At 31.0% G+C, this 24,292-nt stretch overlaps 2 protein-coding genes across 2 annotated transcripts; both read left to right on the forward strand.

The window, feature by feature from the left end:
- The first annotated feature begins 6,671 nt into the window (after positions 1-6,671).
- LOC130939169 (blue copper protein 1a-like) lies at positions 6,672-7,706 on the forward strand. The gene is made up of 2 exons (XM_057867270.1): positions 6,672-6,908; positions 7,248-7,706. Exons 1-2 carry the CDS (start codon positions 6,731-6,733, stop codon positions 7,520-7,522), a joined length of 453 nt encoding a protein of 150 aa, XP_057723253.1. The 5' UTR covers positions 6,672-6,730; the 3' UTR covers positions 7,523-7,706.
- A 3,573-nt stretch (positions 7,707-11,279) lies between these two features.
- Positions 11,280-13,000, forward strand: LOC130942140 (blue copper protein 1a-like). The gene is made up of 2 exons (XM_057870837.1): positions 11,280-11,532; positions 12,425-13,000. Exons 1-2 carry the CDS (start codon positions 11,367-11,369, stop codon positions 12,787-12,789), a joined length of 531 nt encoding a protein of 176 aa, XP_057726820.1. The 5' UTR covers positions 11,280-11,366; the 3' UTR covers positions 12,790-13,000.
- Positions 13,001-24,292: the final 11,292 nt, after the last annotated feature.

A 24,292-nucleotide genomic window follows, 5' to 3' on the forward strand; every position in this document is an offset into this window, starting at 1 on the left:
GCTCAGCTTTTGAGGAGGAAAGAATTTATCCAAGAAGGCAGTGACCAGCTTATCCCATGAGTCCAGGCTATCCTTGGGTTGTGAATCCAACCATATTCTAGCTCTGTCTCTTACAGCAAAAGGGAAAAGCATGAGTCTGTAGACTTCAGGATTAACTCCATTCGTCTTTACAGTCTCACAGATCTGCAAGAACTCAGTTAAAAACTGGTAAGGATCTTCAGATGGAAGTCCATAAAACTTGCAGTTTTGTTGCATTAATGCAACTAGCTGAGGTTTCAGCTCAAAGTTGTTGGCTCCAATGGCAGGAATGGAGATGCTTCTTCCATCAAATTTGGACGTTGGCTTTGTGAAGTCACCAAGCATTCTCCTTGCATTATTATTATTTTCGGCTGCCATCTCCTTCTCTTGTTCTAATGTTTCTGAAAGGTTACCTTTAGAATAATTTAATTTAGCTTCTCTTAATTTTCTCTTAAGAGTCCTTTCAGGTTCTGGATCAATTTCAACAAGAGTGCCTTTATCCTTGTTCCTGCTCATATGAAAGAGAAAAAAACAAGAAAAGAAGAGGAATCCTCTATGTCACAGTATAGAGATTCCTTTATGTTAGTAGAAAAAGAAGGGGTAGAAGAATGAAGAATGGATTCGGATTTATGGATGAAGAGAGGTGAAGAGAAGTGTTAGTAAACAAATAATTAAATAGAAGAAGAAAAGAGAAAGAGAATTTCGAAAATAATTTTAAAAAGGGGTTAGTGATTTTCGAAAATTAGAGATAAAATGTAATTAAAATTAAAACATGAAACAATTAATTAATTAAAAAGAATTTTTGAAAAGAGAGAGATATTTTTCGAAAATAGAAGAGGGAGAGGTAGTTAGGTGGTTTTGAAAAAGATAAGAAACAAACAAAAAGTTAGTTAGTTGATTGAAAAAGATTTGAAAATCAAATTTGAAAAAAGATAAGAAGATAAGAAGTTAGATAAGATATTTTGAAATCAAATTTTGAAAAAGATAAAATTTTGAAAAGGATAAGATAAAAGAAAAAAAAAATTTAATTCAAAAATTTTGAAATTATTTACTTCACTAACAAGAAACTACAAGATAAGATTCTAGAACTTAAAGATTGAACCTTTCTTAACAAGAAAGTAACAAACTTCAAATTTTTGAACCAATCACATTAATTATTAGTGAATTTTCGAAAATATGATGTAAAGATAAGGAAAAGATTTTGAAAATAATTTGAAAAATGTTTTTGAAATTTTCGAAAAATAAAAAAATGAAAAAGATATGATTTTTGAAAAACATTTTGAAAAGATAAGATTTTTAAAATTTGAAATTTTGACTTGACTTGTAAGAAATAACTAATTTCAAAAATTTTTGACCAAGTCAACCCAAAATTTCGAAAATTTGGAGGGAGATAAGGAAAAGATATTTTTTTGATTTTTGAATTTTTAATTATGAGAGAGAAAAACAACAAAAATGCTTAATGCATGAAATTTTTAGATCAAAACCATGAATGCATGCAAGAATGCTATGAATGTCAAGATGAACACCAAGAACACTTTGAAGATCATGATGAACATCAAGAACATAATTTTGAAAAATTTTTTATGCAAAGAAAACATGCAAGACACCAAACTTAGAAATCTTTAATGCATGGACTCTAACAAACAAAAAATGCATATGAAAAACAACAAACAACACAAAACAAGAAAACATCAAGATCAAACAAGAGGACTTATCAAGAACAACTTGAAGATCATGAAGAACACTATGAATGCATGGGATTTTCGAAAAAAAATGCAAGAAAAATTTTAAAGCATGCAATTGACACCAAACTTAAAAATTGACTCAAGACTCAAACAAGAAACACAAAATATTTTTTTTTTATTTTTATGATTTTATGAATTTTTTTTTGAATTTTTATTAATTTTTTCGAAAATAAAGTTTAGAAAAACGAAAAATAAAAGAAAAATTTTGAAAAAGATTTTTGAAAAGAAAATTACCTAATCTGAGCAACAAGATGAACCGTCAGTTGTCCATACTCGAACAATCCCCGGCAACGGCGCCAAAAACTTGGCGGACGAAATTGTGATCCTTTATTCTTTAAGTTGCACTCCTTGTAAAATTATGGATTGGCACGAGTGAACACAACTCCGTTCAACTAACCAGCAAGTGTACTGGGTCGTCCAAGTAATAAACCTTACGTGAGTAAAGGTCGATCCCACAGAGATTGTTGGTATGAAGCAAGCTATGGTCACCTTGTAAATCTCAGTTAGGCAGATTAAATTGGTTTATAGATTTTCGAATGTTAATAATAAAAAGAAAATAAAAGGGATAGAAATACTTATGTAAATTAATAGTGGGAATTTCAGATAAGTGTATGGAGATGCTGTGCTCCTCTTGAATCTCTACTTTCTCATTGCTTTCATCCAATCCTTCTTACTCCTTTCCATGGTAAGCTGTATGTAGGGCATCACCGTTGTCAATGGCTACATCCCATCCTCTCAGTGAAAATGGTCCTATGCTCTGTCACGGCACGGCTAATCATCTGTCGGTTCTCAATCAGGTTGGAATAGAATCCCTTGATTCTTTTGCGTTTGTCATCACGCCCAGCCTTCAGGAGTTTGAAGCTCGTCACAGTCATTCAATCCCAGAATCCTACTCGGAATACCATAGACAAGGTTTAGACTTTTCGGATCCTCATGAATGCCGCCATCTATCTAACTTATACCACGAAGATTTTGTTGGGGAATCTAAGAGATATGCGCCCGGCCTAAAGTAGAACGGAAGTGGTTGTCAATCACGCGCGTTCATAGGTGAGAATGATGATGAGTGTCACGGATCATCACATTCATCAAAGTTAAGTGTAACGTATATCTTGGAATAAGAATAAAAGAGAATTGAATAGAAAGTAATAGTAATTGTATTAAAACTTGAGGTACAACAGAGCTCCCCACCCTTAATCTATGGTGTGCAGAAACTCCACCGTTGAAAATACATAAGTAAAAGGTTCAGGCATGGCCGAATGGCCAGCCCCCATGGTCTAAGAACTATGCGTTCAAAGATGCTCTTTAGATCTAAAGTGATCAAAAAGATATCCAATACATCAGTCAAATGTTCTATTTATAATAAACTAGCTCCTAGGGTTTACATGAGTAAGTAATTGATGTATAAATTCACTTCCGGGGCCCACTTGGTGTATGTTTGGGCTGAGCTTGATCAATCCACGAGCTGAGACTTCTCTTGGAGTTGAACTCCGAGTTATTACGTGTTTTGGGCGTTCAACTCCGGATCATGACGTTTTTCTGGCGTTTAACTCCAGACAGCAGCATGTACTTGGCGTTCAACGCCAAGTTACGTCGTCAATTTCCGAATGAAGTATGGACTATTATATATTGCTGGAAAGCCCTGGATGTTTAATTTCCAACGCCATTGAGAGCGCACCAATTGGAGTTCTGTAGCTCCAGAAAATCTATTTTGAGTGCAGGGAGGTCATATTCCAACAGCATTAGCAGTCCTTTTGTCAGCCTTTTTCAGAGTTTTGCTCAAATCCCTCAATTTCAGTCAGAATTTACCTGAAATCACAGAAAAACACACAAACTCATAGTAAAGTCCAGAAATGTGAATTTAACATAAAAACTAATGAAAACATCCCTAAAAGTAGCTTGATCTTACTAAAAACTACCTAAAAACAATGCCAAAAAGCGTATAAATTATCCGCTCATCAATTGTGGACCTCTTCAAACGCATCACTTTGAGTCCAACGAGGATCATCGTCCCCCTCGCTAGGGGCCGCCTCCATCTGTACCTCAACAATAGTTCGACTAGATCAGAACTTGCAACGGTTACAAACATTAAAGGTTTGCTATCCATATACTATTCTTTGCCGCCTCTTATATTTGCATTAAGCTTTCAACTAAGCTTGTGAGAAGCGACAGCCACCACAGTAATACCATTCACATAGTTTTCACTCTAACTTAACTTATATTCCTGACCAAATCATCAACAAAACGCAATACAAACACAAATTTCACTTCGCTGACAACACAAGCAGCAGAACAAGTTCCCGATTACGAATATCAATCATAGATACTTCATTCCTATTAACTAAAAAAAACACTTTCCTCACCTTCACAGTATCGGCATTCATCAAACAAAATGCATACATCACGGAAAATAAACATAATAACACCAGCAAAATGGGACCCACATCTGGAGCAATGATGAGAATACAATTGATATCCGAAACAAAACAAACATGAAAGCAACAAAACAGACATGGAAACAACAAAACAACGAACACTGTTTCACTAATTTCACACAAAGACACCAAGACGCATACAATAACTCCCTAGTCAATTACATCCCCCAATAATCTCAAGCACAACACCTGAACCGGAAAAATAAGTGCCCAAATTATCAACAACAAGACCTCAGTACGAACTCCACCTAATAACCACACCACAATCTAACCCCTTAACAGAAAAAAATAAAAATATTAAATAGGACCCCAACAATTTTGCCCAATATCCCCTTACAAGTTCCATAGGAAGAGAATGACAACAACAACAAACTAAAAAATTTCAAATATAAGTCCAAACCACTACCAAATGAAACTCTTACCTCTTCTCCTGCTAATTGGAAGCTGTCTACATCGAAACAGGGTATTGGCTCTCCGTGGGTGTAACTACGGGAGGCGGGTTTGGGAAACTGACAGAGGCGAAGTTAGCTAGCAGAACCACATGCGGTGTCCCTCGGGGTGTTGACCGGGCCGTCGGGGTAGAGCGACAGCGAACGCTTTCGCGAACTCGAACGGTCAACTGCAACGTACAGAACCGGTGAGTGCCGACCGACCCCTGACCGTAGTTGCAAACCCAGCGACGACAACCAAACTGAACCTCCCTAAAAAACGACTGCAAATGCAGAGACAACGATCCCCGCGCTCCACGAAACAGCCACGATCCGAGGGGTTCACGATGTGGGTCACGACGGAAAGTTGCGTTCACAGACGGTCGGCGAACATTAGGAGTGCGCCGGGGCCTAGGGCTATGGAAAATGGTTTGGTACCAATTTGCGTCTCGCTAAAGCGGGGGATTCACTCCACAATTTAGTGGGGATAGAGGGTTTCTGCTGGTTAGGCCCCCATCTTTTTTTTTAATCTATCTTAGAAAAATTAACCAAATGGATCATTTAAACCTAAACGGTAAAGGGCTGCAGTCCATCTCTCGCCCATCACCGTTAACTTCCTCCAAGCCCATCCATTTTGGGCCACGTACTGAAGTCTAAATGTGAGGACAAAAAAATTACTCTATCACACTTTTTTATTTTCTAATTAATTAATTTATTAATTAATCTTAACTCAGTTGTTAACAACCTCCACTTCTGAACACTCCTTCTGAATTGTGGGACTATGCCTGCAATAGCTGCCTCCAGATGCGACACATGCAGATGACTTTAATATTTTTTCAGGACAGGTGTCTCTACCAAGTGCAGACAGGCAGCATCCTCACCTGTTGAAGAATCTTCCATTCAGCACCATAGCAGCTCCCATCAAGAAAAAGAGAAAGAAAATAACGTGAGATGATTTATATAATAAGGTGAAAAATTAGGTTAGATGATTAATATCTGAGAATCGTTAGATAAAAATTTAAGTAAATCAGTCAAATTATCTAACAGCTCTCAAATATCAACTTCACAAGAAGTCGACTGCACCTGAGTTTCTACCATATAATAAGGTTTTATGATAAACGCCTCTTTTGAGGTGAGGTCAACAAAACTTGTTCCATTAATCAACTCAATATGAGATTACAATTAGAGGTAGCAATTTAAAGCAATGAATCACATGTACTAATAAGCGAGAGAGTTGTAAGTGTTTTAGCTTATCGACTTAAACACTCTAAGCCTTGGTGGCAATTTCGAAAATGATAGTCTTAGTTAGACTTTGCTATGTTGGGGATTAAATTATAAAACAATAAATATTATCACCTAATAACCGTTGGATTTATACACTCACCAATGAATCCTTCACCAACTTTTTATTTTTTTTGTTTTTTTTGTTATCCACGGTATCTTTCAATCCGACAGATAAGGGATTTAGATCTTCTAAAATTTAAATTTTATTATAGAGAGTAAAGTATGATCTCTCACAATTGATTTCATAGGTGGGATCAAAAATAAATATGAAAGAGAAACTATTTAAGGGTAGAAGATCACACTTTATTTTTTAAAGTGAAATTCAAACTTTAGAGAATCCAAATACAAAGTTAAGGTGATTGTTATAATTAATTTGGATTAGTCGAATAATTAACTTACCCGTGTGCTTAGATGAAGTTTAGATCCGTTGTTTATAATCCTTAGTAGCAATCCTTCATTCCTTCTAGCTACGAAAGCAAGGGGAATAAAAGAAGAACACCATAAATGATATCGATATTAAAGGTATTATCAATACAACGGTCCTAATATAATTTTATTGAAAATAAAGAGGAACATAAGAAACTCCAATGAAGCATCAGAGAATGTTGTTTATTTAGTCGTACAACACATTATCGCCGAAGTTACTCTCTTATTCGGCATGCCGTCCATAACCTTAATTTCTCGTTACATACAACTTATGACAAACATTTAGAAATATTATTGTATAAACTATGCTCTTTGCTCTTCTCTTTCTCTCTTCTACATACTAAGTTGTATATAAATAAAGAGCATTCAACAAAAAAAGAAAAGAGATCTATTATATATGGCCATGGCTCTTAGTGGCTACAGTAATGTAATTATGATTGTTATAGTCACATTTTTTCCCCCTTGCATTGCTATGGGCACTGAATATGTAGTTGGAGATCATCATGGATGGGCAACAGGCTTTGATTACAACATTTGGGCTGCAAATAAAGTCTTCAAAGTTGGAGACTCACTTGGTATGCCAATCTAAATTAAAAAAAAATCATAAATTTAGATTTCTTTTAAATAAGTTTTTGGAGTATATTTTAGCTAATTTTTATTATTCAAATTTTACTTATTAAACTCTATAAATTACACTAAACATTCGAATTTGATATACCTTAATTAATTAAAAAAATATTAGATGACTAATATTAATTATTTTTTATTTCGAAAAAATTAATAGTCCTCCAACATTTTGAGATTTGAATGACTTTTTTAGGTGTCACTAAGTATTTTAATTAGTTAGTTAATAACATTTTAATATTTAATAATTTTAGACAATTTATTTTCAAAATTTGATATATATGTTGTAGTATTCAGATATGAAGTTGGGCAACACAACGTGTACAAAGTAAATGCAACAGCGTTCCAGAACTGCACCGTGCCTTCAAATCACAGCGAGGCACTGAGGAGTGGGAATGATGTTATTGTGTTGGCAAGTCCAGGGCAAAAATGGTATCTATGTGGTGTTGGCGAGCACTGCACCACAGGGCAAAAGCTTGCGATTACAGTAGTGCCTAGCACAATATCTTCATCACCTTCACCTGTTCAACATACTAAGAAGCTTTTTGGAGGATTTCATTTGTGAACCCTCTTCCAAGTTTAAATTGAAGCTTGTGATTTATCTTATTTCATGGCCAATCTTATTTTCATTTAAATAAGAGAAACAACAATATTTTGTGTACTATATTTATGTTAGACATATAACTATTAATGTTGTCTTTTTCTATCAGTTTAAGTTGTTAGGATGAGTAGTTTCATGATATGACATCAAAATTTTATGTTCGAGGCTTTTGCATTTGAAAGGGAGTGTTAGAGATATAACCATTAATGTTATCTTCTTCTATCAATTTAAACTTTTTGAATAAGTATTTCATGACAATTTACACCGTAAAATTGAAAGTGTGCGTAATCTATTTTACAGGAATACATATACATCAATCCACCACTGGAACAAAAGTAAATATAAATAATTCTAAAATTGAGTTAATCTAAATGGATCGGATACTTATTTGATTCAGTTGATCGATGCAAGCTAAGTAAAAGGAAAATGAAAAAAAAAATTGATAAAATCCTTTGTAAATGGTGAAAAGTTGTAAAGAACTGACTTTTTATTTTAATGGCAATGCCAAGATGTACATTAGAATTGGAAACCACTGAACTATTATACATTGTTGAATGATGGTACTTATTCTTAATCTTTATGCAGGCATGTGATGTGAATAAATTAGCCAATCGCATATCTATGTGAACACACTCGTTGCATTTATAACAATTTTTTATATTAGTTTGAACGTAACTAAGACATCAACCGTATATATTATTTTTAGATCAATGGTTAAAATCTCGAATCAAAAGGGAAGGGTTACAAATAAGTCCTCTTTTGAAAATTAATTAATCTCTTTCGGCATTATTAAAAAAAATACACTATAGCACATGCGTCGAATAGCAGTGATTTATTTTAAAAATTGCGATGATTTTAAATTGTCGCAAAATCATATTCCAGCAATTTCACAACTCTCGTAATTTAGGACGTGGAGATTAGTTTTTGCAACAGTTTTCGGCAACTATTGATATAACCACCACTAATAGTTTGTTAATTTTGTGGCGGACTATAACTGTCATTATATTAGTTAGTGAATTTAAAAAATAATTTACAACGGTTACAAAACTATCAACTTGAGATATTAACATAAAAAAATACTAAATAAATAATATTAAATTCGTAAATAATTTTAAAATGTTAACTAAAAAAAACACTTATTTATAGAATATTTATTCAAAAAATATTGAACAATGCAAAATTACTATGTTGAGAAAATTCTATTAGCTGCATTAAAAATTTTAGTTGATGCTTTGATCAAATTTTAAAGTAAACATTCCTATCTACAAATCTATACCTAGTTCTAAAAAGAAAGTGGAAAAGACAAATGTGAAATTTGAATAAACAATATCACTGACAATGCTTCCATTCTGTTATAGTTAATATACATTAGTAGTAATTTGTCGAATAATTTACTAGATTAGATTAGATTAAGCTCATCAATGTGAAGAGTAAAATCTTTTAATATACTTTACCTGAAAAGTGTCAGTTTTAGTATGGATGTTCATGAATTGGATCGTATCTGCATATCTGCGGTAAATATTCGTATCTGATCCGAAAATTGCAGATACAATTTGATTCGCAAATTGATCGGATTGGATCGGATCGCGGATATTTGCTCTACATCCGCGTATATCCAATCCGCAGATCCGCACAATAATAATTAAAAGATATATATATATATATATTTGGTATTATATTTACTTGTTTGTATGTTTTAGTTAGTAATTATTATTCATATATTGCATTATTTTATTTTTGTTATTTAGAAAGAGTTTGATTAAAAATGTTTTAAGAATAAATAAGTTTAAAAGTATGAAAGAAATATTTTTATTGAATTTTTTACATAAAAATATGATTAAAAAGAGAATGTTTAATTATGCGGATATATCCGATATCCGGTCCGATCGATCGGATCCGGCACTAAAAAGCGCAGATATCATATCTGATACGATCCGATGAAAATTGTGCGGATCGGATTGAATTTTCGACCATATCGGATCCGATCCGATCCGCGGACACCCCTAAATTTTAGAGTCAGAGTATAGAAGAGCATAATAACATAAAAGTATGAACCCATCATGATGATTATGAAAAAAGATAATAGACATCAATTACAAAAAAATATAGAATTCCAAAAAAATTTTAATCAAACACTTCTCCTACATAAAACATAGAACAAATACCTAGAATGGCCAAAGTGTATTCCAGCATAGAAAAGAAAGGGAGCAACAACATGTACGGGTAGGAAAAAATAAAAGAACAACCCAGAAAAAAATAAAAGCCAATAATAGACTATAGTACCATTGATTAATCTTATTTAAAAGAACCTATATAGGCAATCATTCATAACTCACACATAACTCATAGCTGAATAGATATATATATTAGAAAACAAGTCATGAACATAAAGGGAAAAAAAAGAAATTAAAGAAGAATGTAGAAAACAAATGATAAAGAATTGTGTTACCAACCATGCAAAGAGAATTAAGGGCAGATATTAATAAGAAAAAAAAGTTGGGACGATTTTGATTTTGACCCAAGATTTTAGGGACAAAAAAATACTTGACCCTAAATTTATTCGTAACATTCTTAAGTTCATATACATAACATCTATAATTTCATATTAATAATATCTATAATTTCGTATATAACATTCATAATTTCATACATATGATGTCCATAATTAATTTTTTTTTATAGTTAATATTATCAAATTTCAAATTATATATCTTATTGTATTTTTTAAATTATCTTATATGTGTATTAATGGGTCATGATTTTATTTATTTCAATATTTTTTATTTAATATTCATATGTATTTTTATTTGTTGATTTTAATAGGATGAGTTAATAATTATTTTTAAAAACTTATTTCTTAATTTTTGTTTATATTTTATTTTTTTTATTTTTTAATAGTCTATACGTAAAATATGAATTGTATAATAAAAGTTGTTATTAAAATTATCTAATTTAGCATCCATAATTTTTTATGTATAACGTCTATAATTTTAAACACATAATATCTATAATCTATGAATTGGTGCTAATTTATTATTTATTATTTAATTTTACAAGTCAAAAATTAATAATTTTGGACAATTCTGATTTTTAATAAATAGCGATTAATCAAATTTTAGATATTTTTATTTTTTATAAAATGTATTAAGATGATTTAAAATTTTTTTAAGATTAAAAATATCAGAATGTAAAATTTTATTTTAAAAAAATTATAGAATTGTGAATGTAATAATAAAAGAGAATTTTTTTGAAATTTGATTCACATTAAATTTAAAATTAAATTTTTGTGTAATTAAATAAGAGAAGATAGTTATAGAAAAATATTAATTATATCAATTAAATTAAAAAAAATTAATTTACACTCTCTTATCAGTATAAATATTATTGATCATATATTTTTATTTATTATCTATAATATTTTGGCTATCTAACATTCTCTAATATAACCACGATGACCATTCAAATTAACATATACCATACAAATTTCTTAACATGTCCTAAATTATTTAAATTAACATGTAAGTAGATTCCTATCCAAGTTAATTCTATTCGGCATGCCGTCCATTGCCGTTTGTGTCTGCATGCAATACCCTAACATAGTAGTTATAAGTTATAACTAACATTGGAATATAAAATTATAGCTTGGCTCTTGAACTCTTCTTCAAAAGCTTTGTATAAATATATGATCCTACATATGCTATCATTGCCACAAGTATTCTGATCAAACATATTTAAGGTGATATTAATACAGCAAAAAAAAAAAAAAGTTCAAAGATATATAGATATATATCAAATTAATAATTTAGCTATGGGTCTTAGTCGTCTCAGCATGCTTGTGGTGATTGCCACCATCTTCCTTCCTTCCATTGCTATTGCAACTCAATTTATTGTTGGGGATGATCAAGGATGGAGACCAGGCTTTGACTACAATTCTTGGGCAGCAAGCAAGGTCTTCCGTGTTGGAGACATACTTGGTAGGCTAATCTTTCATATTATGTAGTGCAATAATAATCGATCACAAATTCTCTTTTATTAATAAATTATTAAGATTTCAATTTTTCATAACTTCAAAAGATTTTTTACATTGTCATCTAACTACAAAAACATTTATATGCATGTACCAATTATGTGTCATATAAAACAAGTCAATACATATTTGTTTATTATAGTGTGAAACATGCATGAATCCCATGTGAGTTAATTAAGGGCCACATCTAATGAACGAAATGAGTGTTGATAAATGATAACACATCTTATCTATTCATATATTGTTTCACATATTAAAATCCTGTATATGATCATGTTTGGGACGTACTTGGGAGGTTTGTCCCAAAAAATGCTGGCTAAACACTAAAATTCAATCTTTTCCAATATATATTACATATTCAAGTAATTATTAAGCTTTTTGAAATCGAATACTTTAGTTTTTTAAATTATAAAATATACAAAATAGACTTTAACATTTATCTCTATCAAATAATATAGTCTTTTTTTAATTTAATCCAAAAAATAAAATATAAAACCGTCTCTAAATAGTTTTAAAAAAAATTCAAATCAATCTCTGAAAAATTTTAAAGATTCTAAAATAGTTATTTTGATTAAACAAATCAAATTAAAAAGAAACTGTATTGTCTAATAGAAATAAATATTCTAAATTATTTTGTGTATTTTAAAATTTAAAAAATTAAAGTATTTAATATTAAAAATTTTGGAGGCTAATTTGATTAATTATTTTTTATATTCTTATATATTCTATAACAATAGTTGATTAAGTTGGTGAGCAGCAAAATATCTCTATCTTAAAAAAATATATTTTTTATATTATTTGCGAAAACCGAAAAGTATAAAAACTCAAAAATTTTGCAGAGTTCAAGTATGATGTTGGAGAACACAATGTGTACAAGGTGGATGGAAGTTCATTCCAGAGCTGTACGGTACCAACAAACAGTACACCAATGACAAGTGGAGATGACCATATCTTGTTGGCAACTGAAGGAAAAAAATGGTACATTTGTGGTGTGGCTGGTCACTGCTCTGCTGGCCAGAAACTCGTTATTACAGTTTTGCCAAACTTGTCTCCAGCACCAGCTCCAGCTGGACCATCACTTTCTGCACCGAGTGCACCTGCACCTGTAGGATTTGTGCCTGCACCTGCTCCTATTGAACAGGGTCCATGGTCCATGAAGAACAAGAATAAGAGGGCATTTAAAAGATTCTTTCAGCATTATTGATTAATTAAACCTCTTTTTGGGGGATGGGGGGATTTCATTGTTGCTCTGACTTTAATTTAAATTTTACTATATTGTGATGCTTGTTTTTATTTGGTTTAATTTCCTCAGAATAAATGATTGGTTCTGTTTCAATATTCATATATACTAGAATGTTGTTGTGATTGCATTGTATGCTCAATCCAACTTCTATTGAAATAAAAAGATTTTCCTTGCTACCATATATATCATTGTTTTATCTTTCAATAATGTTATTAGCTTAGCTATGCTCTTTTATTACTCAATGAGTTATAAACTGCTAAGAGGATAGAGATTTTATTTGAGAACTCATTTTATCAATATTAACTAAAAAAATTAGATTAATATTTTATTTTTATATTATTAAAATTTAAAATTTAATATTTAAAATTAAAAAAAAAACTTTTTATTAATCAAATATTAATAAAAAATAATAAATTTTATTAATTATGTAACATTGCTTTTATATATATACTAAAGAGCACAATCTCAATTATTTAAACATTATAATAATATTGAAGTATAGTGTTAATCGGCAATTACTTTTATATGATTAGAGGCTATGTGAGTTGTTCTAATTAACTAGACTCCATATATAATTATATATACAGATTTTAATTACAACTTCGGCTAGGATTATTTTCTGAACAGTACCTAGCTTTGTTCACATATAAATTTGATGCATTGCTCTTCAGTCTTCACGCTACTGCGTACCTTTTGATCTTGAATAGATTTTTTTTATCGTTGGTAAAACTCTCAATTTGTAAAGGAAGAAAAATTTAAAGTGTTTTAGACTATAAACAGGAGTTCACATCAATTTAAACAAAAAAGGACAAACAACTAAAATATAAACACTAAAAAATTTTTAAAAAATTTTACACTCTGCTAAATTTAAGTAAAATATCACAAAAACACTAAACAAGCAACTTAATATCACTTATAAAAGATTTTACTATGTAACATTTCTCATCTTTATATGTGAGTAAAGTCCTTAAATTATGCCATTTTTACAGCTTACGATGTACCGTTTTTCTCCCTCTTAATCTTGTTCCAATGAAAATCACATCTATTTTTTTGGTTTCAGCTAATTCCTTTTTGAGATATGCTACAATTGATTCTTCATCACTACAAATCAACTTCAAATAAATTCTCACTCTCTAGGTTTTGGTAGTTTTATCTTCAGACTCTACCTCCTCATCTTCGCTACTAGGATCTCGCACCAAGCTAACCTCTCTTTTCTCTTTGATGAGCACCCTTCTAACTTCTCTTTTGCTGATTTTTATTTTACGGGTCTCTTCTTATTTTTAGAGCTATTCATCTTTGTTCTCTTAACTTTCACGCGTTTATTAGTCTCAATATCTGTTCTCAATCTTCTTCTAAGTCTCGCTGATATGCATTTTATTTTCTCTTTATGATTTTAAAACATAATTCCATCCTACTCTTCTTGACTTTGTTGTTGTTGTTACCCGGTTCATTATGGAGGCTTCCATATATAATAGCTTCTTCAAAACTCAATGGATATAGAGGGGTAGATATATACTCATCATCTTTCACTTTGTGAACTATTGCACCCTGTTTCACTTCATTTTGGACCACTCCTTGACTTGGGCCACCAACCAAGCCTAGTTGAATATTTTGAATCACCTCATCCATATATCTCTTATCCTCAAAGCATTTAGTTGAAATTCAATTGTTAACGCTATTTCTGAGTTGTATATCTTGCATATTTAGAAGATTAACTCTTTCTTTTTTCAAGATTTTTTCTGAGACAAAACTACTAACATATCATCAACTGCACCCACCTCATTAATAATGTTCTTCTTTATTCTCTTCACATCATCATCTTTTTTCTCCCATTTTTTGGCATGGTTGTTGTATGTTTCCGTTTTGTTGTTCATAAAACTGTTATAAATACAAGTGTTAAGTACGATTTTGGTCCTTAAGGTATAGGTCAAAAATTTTATTCAGCCCTAACTTTTTTTTTTGTGCATACAAAATCGACCCTAAGGTTCAGCTTGATTTTAAAATCGTTCTTTTAGACAAAAATATCTTTCTTTCCCAATTTATCCCAATCCCTCTTCTCCCTTCATTGCAACGAAAGGAGGGCAGAGAAACAGACACACTGGCAGTAGCAATGTGGGTGAGCAGAGATGCAGGCGGATAGAGACGCAAGCGGTAGCAACGCGGGTGGGAAGACATGCTGGCGACAGCGAACCAGACGGGAAGAGAAGCATGCAACAGCCACGCGAACGGCAGCGACGTAGGTGGGAAAAGATGCAGGCGACAGCAACGCGGGCGGGCACGGACGCAAGCGGCAGCGACTTGGATGGGCACAGACTCTTGCACAGGGACGTGGGCAGGTACTGATGCTCGCGGTGGTCTGAGTCGTCTTCTTTTCATTGCGGTGGTCACCCCCACTCGTACTCCCTCGAGTTATATTCTTCAGCCTTTCATCACATATTTTTTGAGTATTCGATGATGATTTTTGTTGTTATTTGTTGCTGATTTTTCTTCTTCAGTCTTTGTTAGTTTTTTGTTCTTATTGTTATTGATTCTCTTTGTTCATCCTTCTCTTTTTCTGGTTCGATCTTGAAGAATTGTGACATTTGTGTGAAAAATTGGTGTTGTTAATTCTTGAATTTTTGGAATATATGTGAGAAATTGTGAAAATTGAAGTCACTGAGTATGAGAACTTGGTTGGTGTTGTTAAATATGAAAACTTAGTGATCCTTCAATAATGGTGGATCAGTCAATGTGTGTAAAATTGAGGAAGGATAATTTTGTCAAAAAATAGAGAAAGGACGATTCGAAAATCAAGTTGAATCTTAGGAACGATTTTATAAAAAAAAAAAGTTAGAAACGAATAAAATTTCGACCTATACTTTAGTAACCAAAATCGTACTTAACCCTAAATACAACTATTCATCCTTCTTTTAGATCTTACTCTCAGGCTGTTGTCATCGTTAATCAGGAAATTGTCACACCTCTCTTTAACAAAAATATGGTATTTTACTTTATTTACTTCTAATTGAATTCTATCTTGTATTGTCGATGCTCATAAAGTTTCTACCATGACATTTATCGAAGGAAAAGTCTAGGGCTAGCAATTTTATTGTATTTTGGCCAGTATGTAACCAACAAAAAAAGGTGAGTCATTGGATGAAATTTCACACCAATCTCACACCATCAAATCATTATTGATAGCTAGTTGATGGCTACTAATCACAAATGTTGCTGGTCCCTAACATTGCTCATTATTAAATCATTAAAAGTGATATAAACAAGAATATTATTAGAGATAAGGATTGGTCTAATGATATATATTTAGTAAAATTAACCCTCTTCATCTGTTTCAACTCGTTTAATTTCTCTCTGACTTACTACACACAAGCGATTCAAAGCTATTAACAGTGTTTCAATTGTTAAATAGAAGTGCTTTTTTTAAAAAATCGTAAATTTAAAAGAGTGGAATTATATTATTATTATTATTATTATTATTATTATTATTATTATTTGATGGGGCGAGTTTTTCATTTACGGTGAAATACTAATAATAACTACCATTTTTTTTGTTGTCCACAGTATCTCTCAATCCGACAGATTAAAGATTAATCTGTCGCGATCTAAGCTCTATTTAAAGGTCTGCTACTGGTTAATGGGTTGCTGCATGCAAAAGGCGGGATTCGAACCCCTAATACTTGTTTAAGTGGACGAGTGGGTTGAGTACTCGATCAATCCAAATTTATAGGTACCATCAATCTTTGTCCGACTTGAGTGCCTCTGTAACAAAGGCCACCACATTATTTTCACCCAATTATTATATAAAGAAAAAATAAACAAAATAAATAGTCTCTTCTTAATTTGGTAAAATAAAAAATACAAAATTAGGTTGCTGAATTTGGATCGATATTACCCATTTCTTTTTCCTTTCTTGCCTGGACTAATGATAAGAATATATAATAGAATATTTAATTTTTTGTGGTGAATAATATATAATAGAATATGATCCAAAGTAGACACACAAAATTTTTTTATCCAAAGTGGTAATTTAAAAAAAAAAATGCTATATATCATTGCAATCGAAACTAGAATTCTACTCAGCTGGCATGTCGTCCCCTACATAGTACTTATAACATTACAAATATAAAATTATAGAGAAAAAGTTTTTTTAATTAGATCTTGAATTATTCTTCAAGAACTCTGTATAAATATCCATGCTATATATCTCATACCTATAATGGCTCCTAGTTGTCTCGGCGTGGCAGTACTCATTGCCACCATTTCTTGATTTTTGTCTATTTATCTAAAAAATTTAATAAACACACCAATTCAAAATTCTAAACCTTAAATTTTTTTTATTTTGTAATGTTATAATTTTAGATTCCTATTAATAATTTAATAAAATATCAAATATGTAAAATGATATTGCATTGTTTTAGGGGGCTATAAACCCCTGTTATTTTTTTTTAAAAAAATTGCATGTTAAATTGTGACTGTTCAAAATTGTCACAATTTTTTTTAAACCTGTTTTTAAAATAAAAGAAGCTGCAAAATGCCGCAAATAATTTTTTATCTATTTAGTCGTGATTATACCAGTAATTACTAGAAATCGCCACAAATATTAATCCTGTACTCTAAATCACGTTCGTTGTCGAACCGGTGGAATGTCGTTTTGCGACGATTTTAAATCGCCGCAAATTCCAAAATAAACCGCCTCTATTTGATACATGTGTTGTAGTGCCTTGTGCAACTTGTCAAGTACTCATTATTAGATAACTATCATAGTAATCGAAAGTGTAGCCAAGCCATACTAGAATTATTGGTCTAATAATAATATTAAGTGTTGTTAGCATGAAATACAATAATAATTTAAGTGTTGAAGGAAAAAAAAAAAACTATTTTCCAAATCTTTTCATACCTCTTAATTCATCTCCCACACATGTATGCATGCATGCATAAAGAGCACACACATGACGTGAAGTAGTAGATCTCTCTCTCTGAAGCCACTAATACAACTTAATGCAAGCACATGATGAGAGAAGAAGGTACACCAACCCATTCATGTGATACTACTCATGCCAAAAGAACCTCCCATCAACTTAACTATAGTAGTAGTTACACTCCATATATATATATATATATATATATATAAATAGTAAACTATAATAGCTAGCTCTATTTATCTTTATCTCAAAGCATTGATTAAATACAGAAAAACTTGCATACCATTAAATATATATTGAGAAAAGAGAAAGAGAGAGAATTGAAGATATATATGGAGAGCCCCAAAAAGAATAGTAGTGGTGTTGGTGTTAGTGTTAGTAGCTTCTTTCAGATGCCACTTCATTATCCAAGATACACTGAGAAGGATTACCAAGACATGCCTGAGTGGAAGCTTGATGGGTTGCTTAAAGAGTATGGGTTACCTACTCATGGTGATTTAACCTACAAGAGACAGTTTGCTATGGGTGCTTTTCTTTGGCCTAATAAGTCTTGAATTCAACCTCTATTATCTATCATTTCAGACTGCAATTACATACATCTTTAATTTAAATCTTCATTTATAAAAACAAGCTAAGGTGTATACTCACATACATGAAGATGTCAAGAACTTTTAGAACGTTTAATAAATGAATTTAATTTTGATGTCCTATCTGTAAAGTAGTTGTATATGTATATCTAATTATTACGTAATATCATAGTAATAAAAATAAGGATCCCGCTAGGGAGATAATAGACTATTTGTACAATATATACAATGGGCTATTGAGTTACAAAATGAAGATCTCCCATACTATCTAGAATAACCATCCGAGTACTAGGGATAATAAACATCTTTCCAAAAGATTAAATTGATTTTGGGGTTCACCAAAGATCGAATTTTCGACCTTTGGATCTAACACTCTAATACCATGTCATGATACCACTCATCCCAAAAGTTTCAACTGATGAAAAAATATAATAATAATGATTATATCTCTAATACTCCATAGACTTCCATTAGGTAGCGTTTGTTTTTAGGTACTGAGACAGAGACTGAGAGACTGAGACTCAGTATTGTGTTTGTTAGTTCAGAGACTGGTACTAAAATTTCTGTCTCTGTCTCCAAAATTTCAGTATTTCAGTACCTCCAAAAAGTAGGGACACAAGAGACTGAAATTTTTAGAGATGAAGACTGAAACTTTAATAACATTTTATACCTAAAATACTTTCATTTCAATTAATTAATTCCAATTTTACCCTTTGTGTAAATTAAATTAGAGTTTCATTCCTATTTCAATTTCTGTCTCCCATTTTGCACCAAACAGAATACTGAAATTTGTTTCAATCCCTGTCTCTTAGTCTCTGTCTCTCAGTCTCAGTCTTTCTGTCTCTGTCTCTCCACCAAACGCTACCTTATACACATTGTACAAGTATTTCATTGGCTCCTCATATTTTTCCTAAAAATAATTATCTTTTACGTTTACTATGTGAATGATCATTTAAAATAATAAATGTAATTACACAACTGTATAAAATAGTTATAATTAATGAATATTAAAAAAAATAAATTTTAATTACTTTTTATTAATATTTTTTAATTATCAAATATTTTTTAATTCTAAAATAGGAGGACCACAATTGTACATTATTATCCTATGGACAAAAATATATTATATCAATAAAAAAACAATAGCAATATGCTTTTATTTTTGTCTTATTTTATATTCAATTTCATGTTGAGCTTAAGCTTAGTGTGTTTCCACAGCTAAAGAAGAAAAGGAAAAAAAAGCGTGAAATTCGTGTGAGATGAGGATATATAGAGACAAATGTTTTTTATCCAGAAATCGTCGTATCTAAAAGATATATAAAACGTTATGATGTGCATGGAATCTTTTATTTTTTTTGATTGATTTTGTAAAATATGACTTTTATACTATATAAAATTTAAGTATGATAAAAAGAATATATGAAAAAAAATTGCACAATATAAAAATTACACTTTATAAAATCAGTTAAATTAAAACAAGTTGAGAAAAATCTATTCTTAAAAAACTTTATACAATAATAATCTTCTATTTTTATAATAATATTTATTGATTTATACAATAATATTTCATCACTTTTGAAGATGGATATATTCTATAACCTTTATTCCAAAAAGTTTAAATATAATTACAAAACTTTTACTAAAATTTAATTATTTTATTATCAATTTATAATGCAAATATTTTAGGATGGTCTTTTATATTTGTACTTAATCATGTTGTAGTTCTTAAAGTTTAAAGTATCTTATTTGAATTTAAAAAAGTTTTTCAACATCCGTGAAATCAATGTTAACTAATTAATGTCACTGTTCCACCAAACCTTAATATCCTTCTCTAAAAAAGAGGTACAAACTCGAGAGGCACATGATCAGCCGCAGATATTCATCACGAGCTACTAGCTAGTCTTGGTTCAAGCACATGGAGAATATCATCGAAAACTCGTTTTCCGTGGGAAAGTTCGCCGGTAGCGACGAGGACAAGGCCATCGTCACCTCTAACGCAGAGAACTCCCCTTGACAACCGAAGAATTTGGTTATATAAGTTTTTTATATCTAAAAACTGTGTTTCTTTAATTATTTAATATTGACTTCAAGGCTGACTATATTGAAACTAAATAAAACTTTTTTGAATTCAAATATGACACTTTAAACCTTAGAAACGAAAACAGAATTAGACCCAAACATAAGGGATCAATTTAATATCTTACCCAATATTTTATAAAATTAGTTAGGAAAACAATGTTATCATTCTTACTTTTTATAACGTCACTGATGAATCCACATTTTATGGTGTTTATTTGCTTTAATTGGATGGATTTTATTGACTTTTCTTGCACTTATTCACTAAAATAGCTTGGTTTTGTGAATTCTTCCTAAATTGTGCTCAAGAGTAAAAACATGCTTTTTAGGCTTTTAATTTGCTAAGATTTAATTCACTTTAATTCCATTCGATGCCTTGATGTGTTTGATGAAGTGATTTCAGATTTAGAAGGCAAAAATGGATTGAAGTGAGGAAAAAGCATGCAAAAGTGAAGAATTCATGAAGAAATAGAGTTTAAGCTCTTCAGGGTTGTGCGTACGCACGTTCTGAAGTTCATGCAATCATGCGTACGCGTGCGTACGAGATGAGATTCAGCAAGTGTGCGTACGCACAAGTCCTGATACGTGACTTCATTTAATGCAAGATGCTGGGGCAATTTTTGGGCTTTTAGAGCCCAATCCAACTCGTTTCTAAAGCTATTTCAAGCCTAATTCAAGAGAAACAAGGGGGAGAGCAATTAAATTTAGCTTAGAACATGCTTTAGGTTATATTCTAGATAGAGAAGCTTTCCCTTCTCTCTAGAATTAGGGTAGATTAGGTTAGATTTCTCTTAGGTTTAGGTTTAATTCTTGTTTTGATTTAGTTTCCTTGCAATTTATTGTTCTTACATTTTTGTTCTTTTAGTTTTACTTGCTATTTCCTTTATTTTAATTGTTGTTATTGTTATCTTGCAATTGTTAGTTTTAGATTTTATTATTTCTTGTTATTTTAACATGCTTTCCTTTTATGCCTTCCAAGTATTTGATAAAATGCTTGATTAGATTTTAGAGTAGATTTTTGTGCTCTTGACTTGTGATTGAAGACTTAGGTTTCTTGATATTATTGATGTCCAATTTGATTGGTAATTTAGGATTGTTAGTTAGTTTTAGGATCAATTATGTCCACTTGACCTCACCCTCCATGTTAGAGGAAAACTAAGTAGAATTAACCCTTTACAATTACCATATTGTGGTCAATAATACAAGATAGAATCCCTTGACTCTTAGTCTTTGCCATGAGTATCTTTTAGCACTTACATTATCTTAAATATTAGTTTTACTTTCTTGTAATTTATATTTCTCATTCGTCATTATCAAAACCCCCCAAAAGAAACCACATAACCAATAATATGCACACTTTCATGCAATTCCTTTAAGAGACGACCCGAGGTTTAAATACTTTCGATTTTTATTGGTTTACAATGTGACAAACAAAATTAAACTTTGATTGAGAGTTGATTGTTGGTTTGAATCCATACTTTAACAAGTTTATTTTGAAAATATTCTTAATCGACGATTTTTTTCTATCAGTCACTCAACAATATAAGATCACATATGATTTTTTCTATTATAAATTCGGAATGAATTTATAAAAAATAAAAAATGACAATACTCAATTATGGTAAATACTAATATGTTTTGAAAAAGTAAAGAGTATAGCATTTTTTTTATTCTAAAGCTTAAATTATAAATTTTAAATTCTAAAAATCTAAACTATTGATATAAAATATAATAAATTTTAAAAGATTAAAACTTATTTAATTAAAAAAAACAATACTGAAAAGCAACCTTTGAAAATGAGTCTTCAATTATTCATTACTTAATCGAAATCTAAAATTTCGGATAAGAGAACAAGATTATTTTGTTCTCAAATTTCTGAATACAATATCAATGTAGGCTGATTTTTTTTTAAAATGAAAATGATTACGATGTAATGCAATGAAATAGACGTGTATTAAATATTTGTATCGTTAGAGTGTAAGTTAAAATACATATTATGATTTTCTTTTATCATATTTTTCAATTTTTTTAAGTTTATGAAACCTAACCAAAACGTAACTTGCGTTTATGACATGATGCGTTTTTTAAATTTTTTGTTTTGGTTTTTAACCTAAAACGCAAGTTGCATTTATCAAAATGGTTTAATTTTTTCTTGAAATAATAAAACGTAAATATTCTAAGTGGGTTAGAAAAGTTTTTCGAAAGCTGCAAATGAATCCAATGACTCCACCTAAATTTGGCCGACGCTAATGACTCCAACTAAATTTGTTTAGAATGATTGAAACAACAACAACAACAATAACAACGATAAACAATATCGTCGCGCAAATGAAATATCAATATTGATGAGTTCATTGCGAAAAATAGGCGCCAGGAACGGCATACGCTCCTATGCCCAAACAAAAAGTAGAATGAGTGTCTCATCCATTTCTTTGCAGTTGTATCGTGATGCACGACACAACGATTTGTATAGATGTGCCAGACTGGCTGCCCCCAACTGTATAGTGGAATCCGGTGGAAATCTCGAAGTAGAGGCAAAAACTTTGGGTTCAATGAAGTGGTAGACTTATTTGAAAACACAACCGTTCCTGGGCATGCAGAAAATGTGAGTTCGAACGTACCGCTCAATGGACTCCTGCGTGTCACACAGTTCGTTGTCTCTACACTGTCGGACCCATGCAAGATTTACTTTACTCAAGACGTGATTGTGCAGACCAGACTTTTGACCAAAACAAGCGAAGCAGTTCTCCACCAAAAACTGGTAACTACTGTCTATTCTATCCGTGATAGACTCCCCATTAACCGGGATGCCAAATATATGTGTCACGTCTTCCAGCGTCATAGTCACTTCGCCGACTTGAAGGTAAAACTTGTGAGTTTTCAGCCTCCATCGTTCCATCAAGACACTCAGGAGTGTAGAATGGCCTCTCATTTCACCTACTCGCGAAACGTGTTGAAACCCAATAAATACTAATACCGATGTAGCTATATCGTTAAACATCTCTGGCAGATCAAGTTTTTTGAGTAACAAATTTCTGATCACTTGCAAAAAAAAAAAAAATAATAATTTCTTAAAAACTAACAACAACAACAACAACAACAACAACAACAACAACAACAACAACAACAACAACAACAACAACAACAACAACAATTTTTTTAATAATAACAGTTAATAATAATAATAATGTTCATAGTTCCCAACAAACAATGTTATAAAAAATTAGAGAAAAGGACAAATAGGTCACTGACTTTTTGTCCTGCGGACATTTTCGTCCCTGACCATTAAAAATACTTTTAAGTTCCTGACCTTCACAAAACTTGGACGGATCAGTCCCTAAGGGAGGCATTTGGACGGATCAGTCCCTGACGGAGACATTTGGACGGAGGGACTGATCTGTCCAAATTTTGTGAAGGTCAGGGACTTAAAAGTATTTTTCAATGGTCAGGGACCTATTTATCCTTTTTTCAAAAAAATTATTATTGTTATCATAAACATTATTACAAAAATTTAATAATATACTATTCATACCATTAACCAATCATATATATCGAACAACAACAACAACAACAACAACAACAACAACAACAACAACGTTACTACTACTACTAATAATAATAATTTATTAATAATAATAAATTATTATCGTTATTATAAACAGTATCACAAAAATTATTTGTATAACACTTAAAATATTTTTATTAATATATTAATAATAAAAAACTATTATTATTATAAACAATATTATAAAAAATTAACCATATATCAATCATAATAATAATTTTTTTTTGAAAATTTAATCATAATAATAATTATTCAAATATAACGAACACACTCATGATAATAACATTAATAATAATAATAATAACAATAATAATAAT

Source organism: Arachis stenosperma, chromosome 7, assembly GCF_014773155.1.
Source record: "Arachis stenosperma cultivar V10309 chromosome 7, arast.V10309.gnm1.PFL2, whole genome shotgun sequence".
NCBI classification, from domain to species: Eukaryota; Viridiplantae; Streptophyta; class Magnoliopsida; order Fabales; family Fabaceae; genus Arachis; species Arachis stenosperma.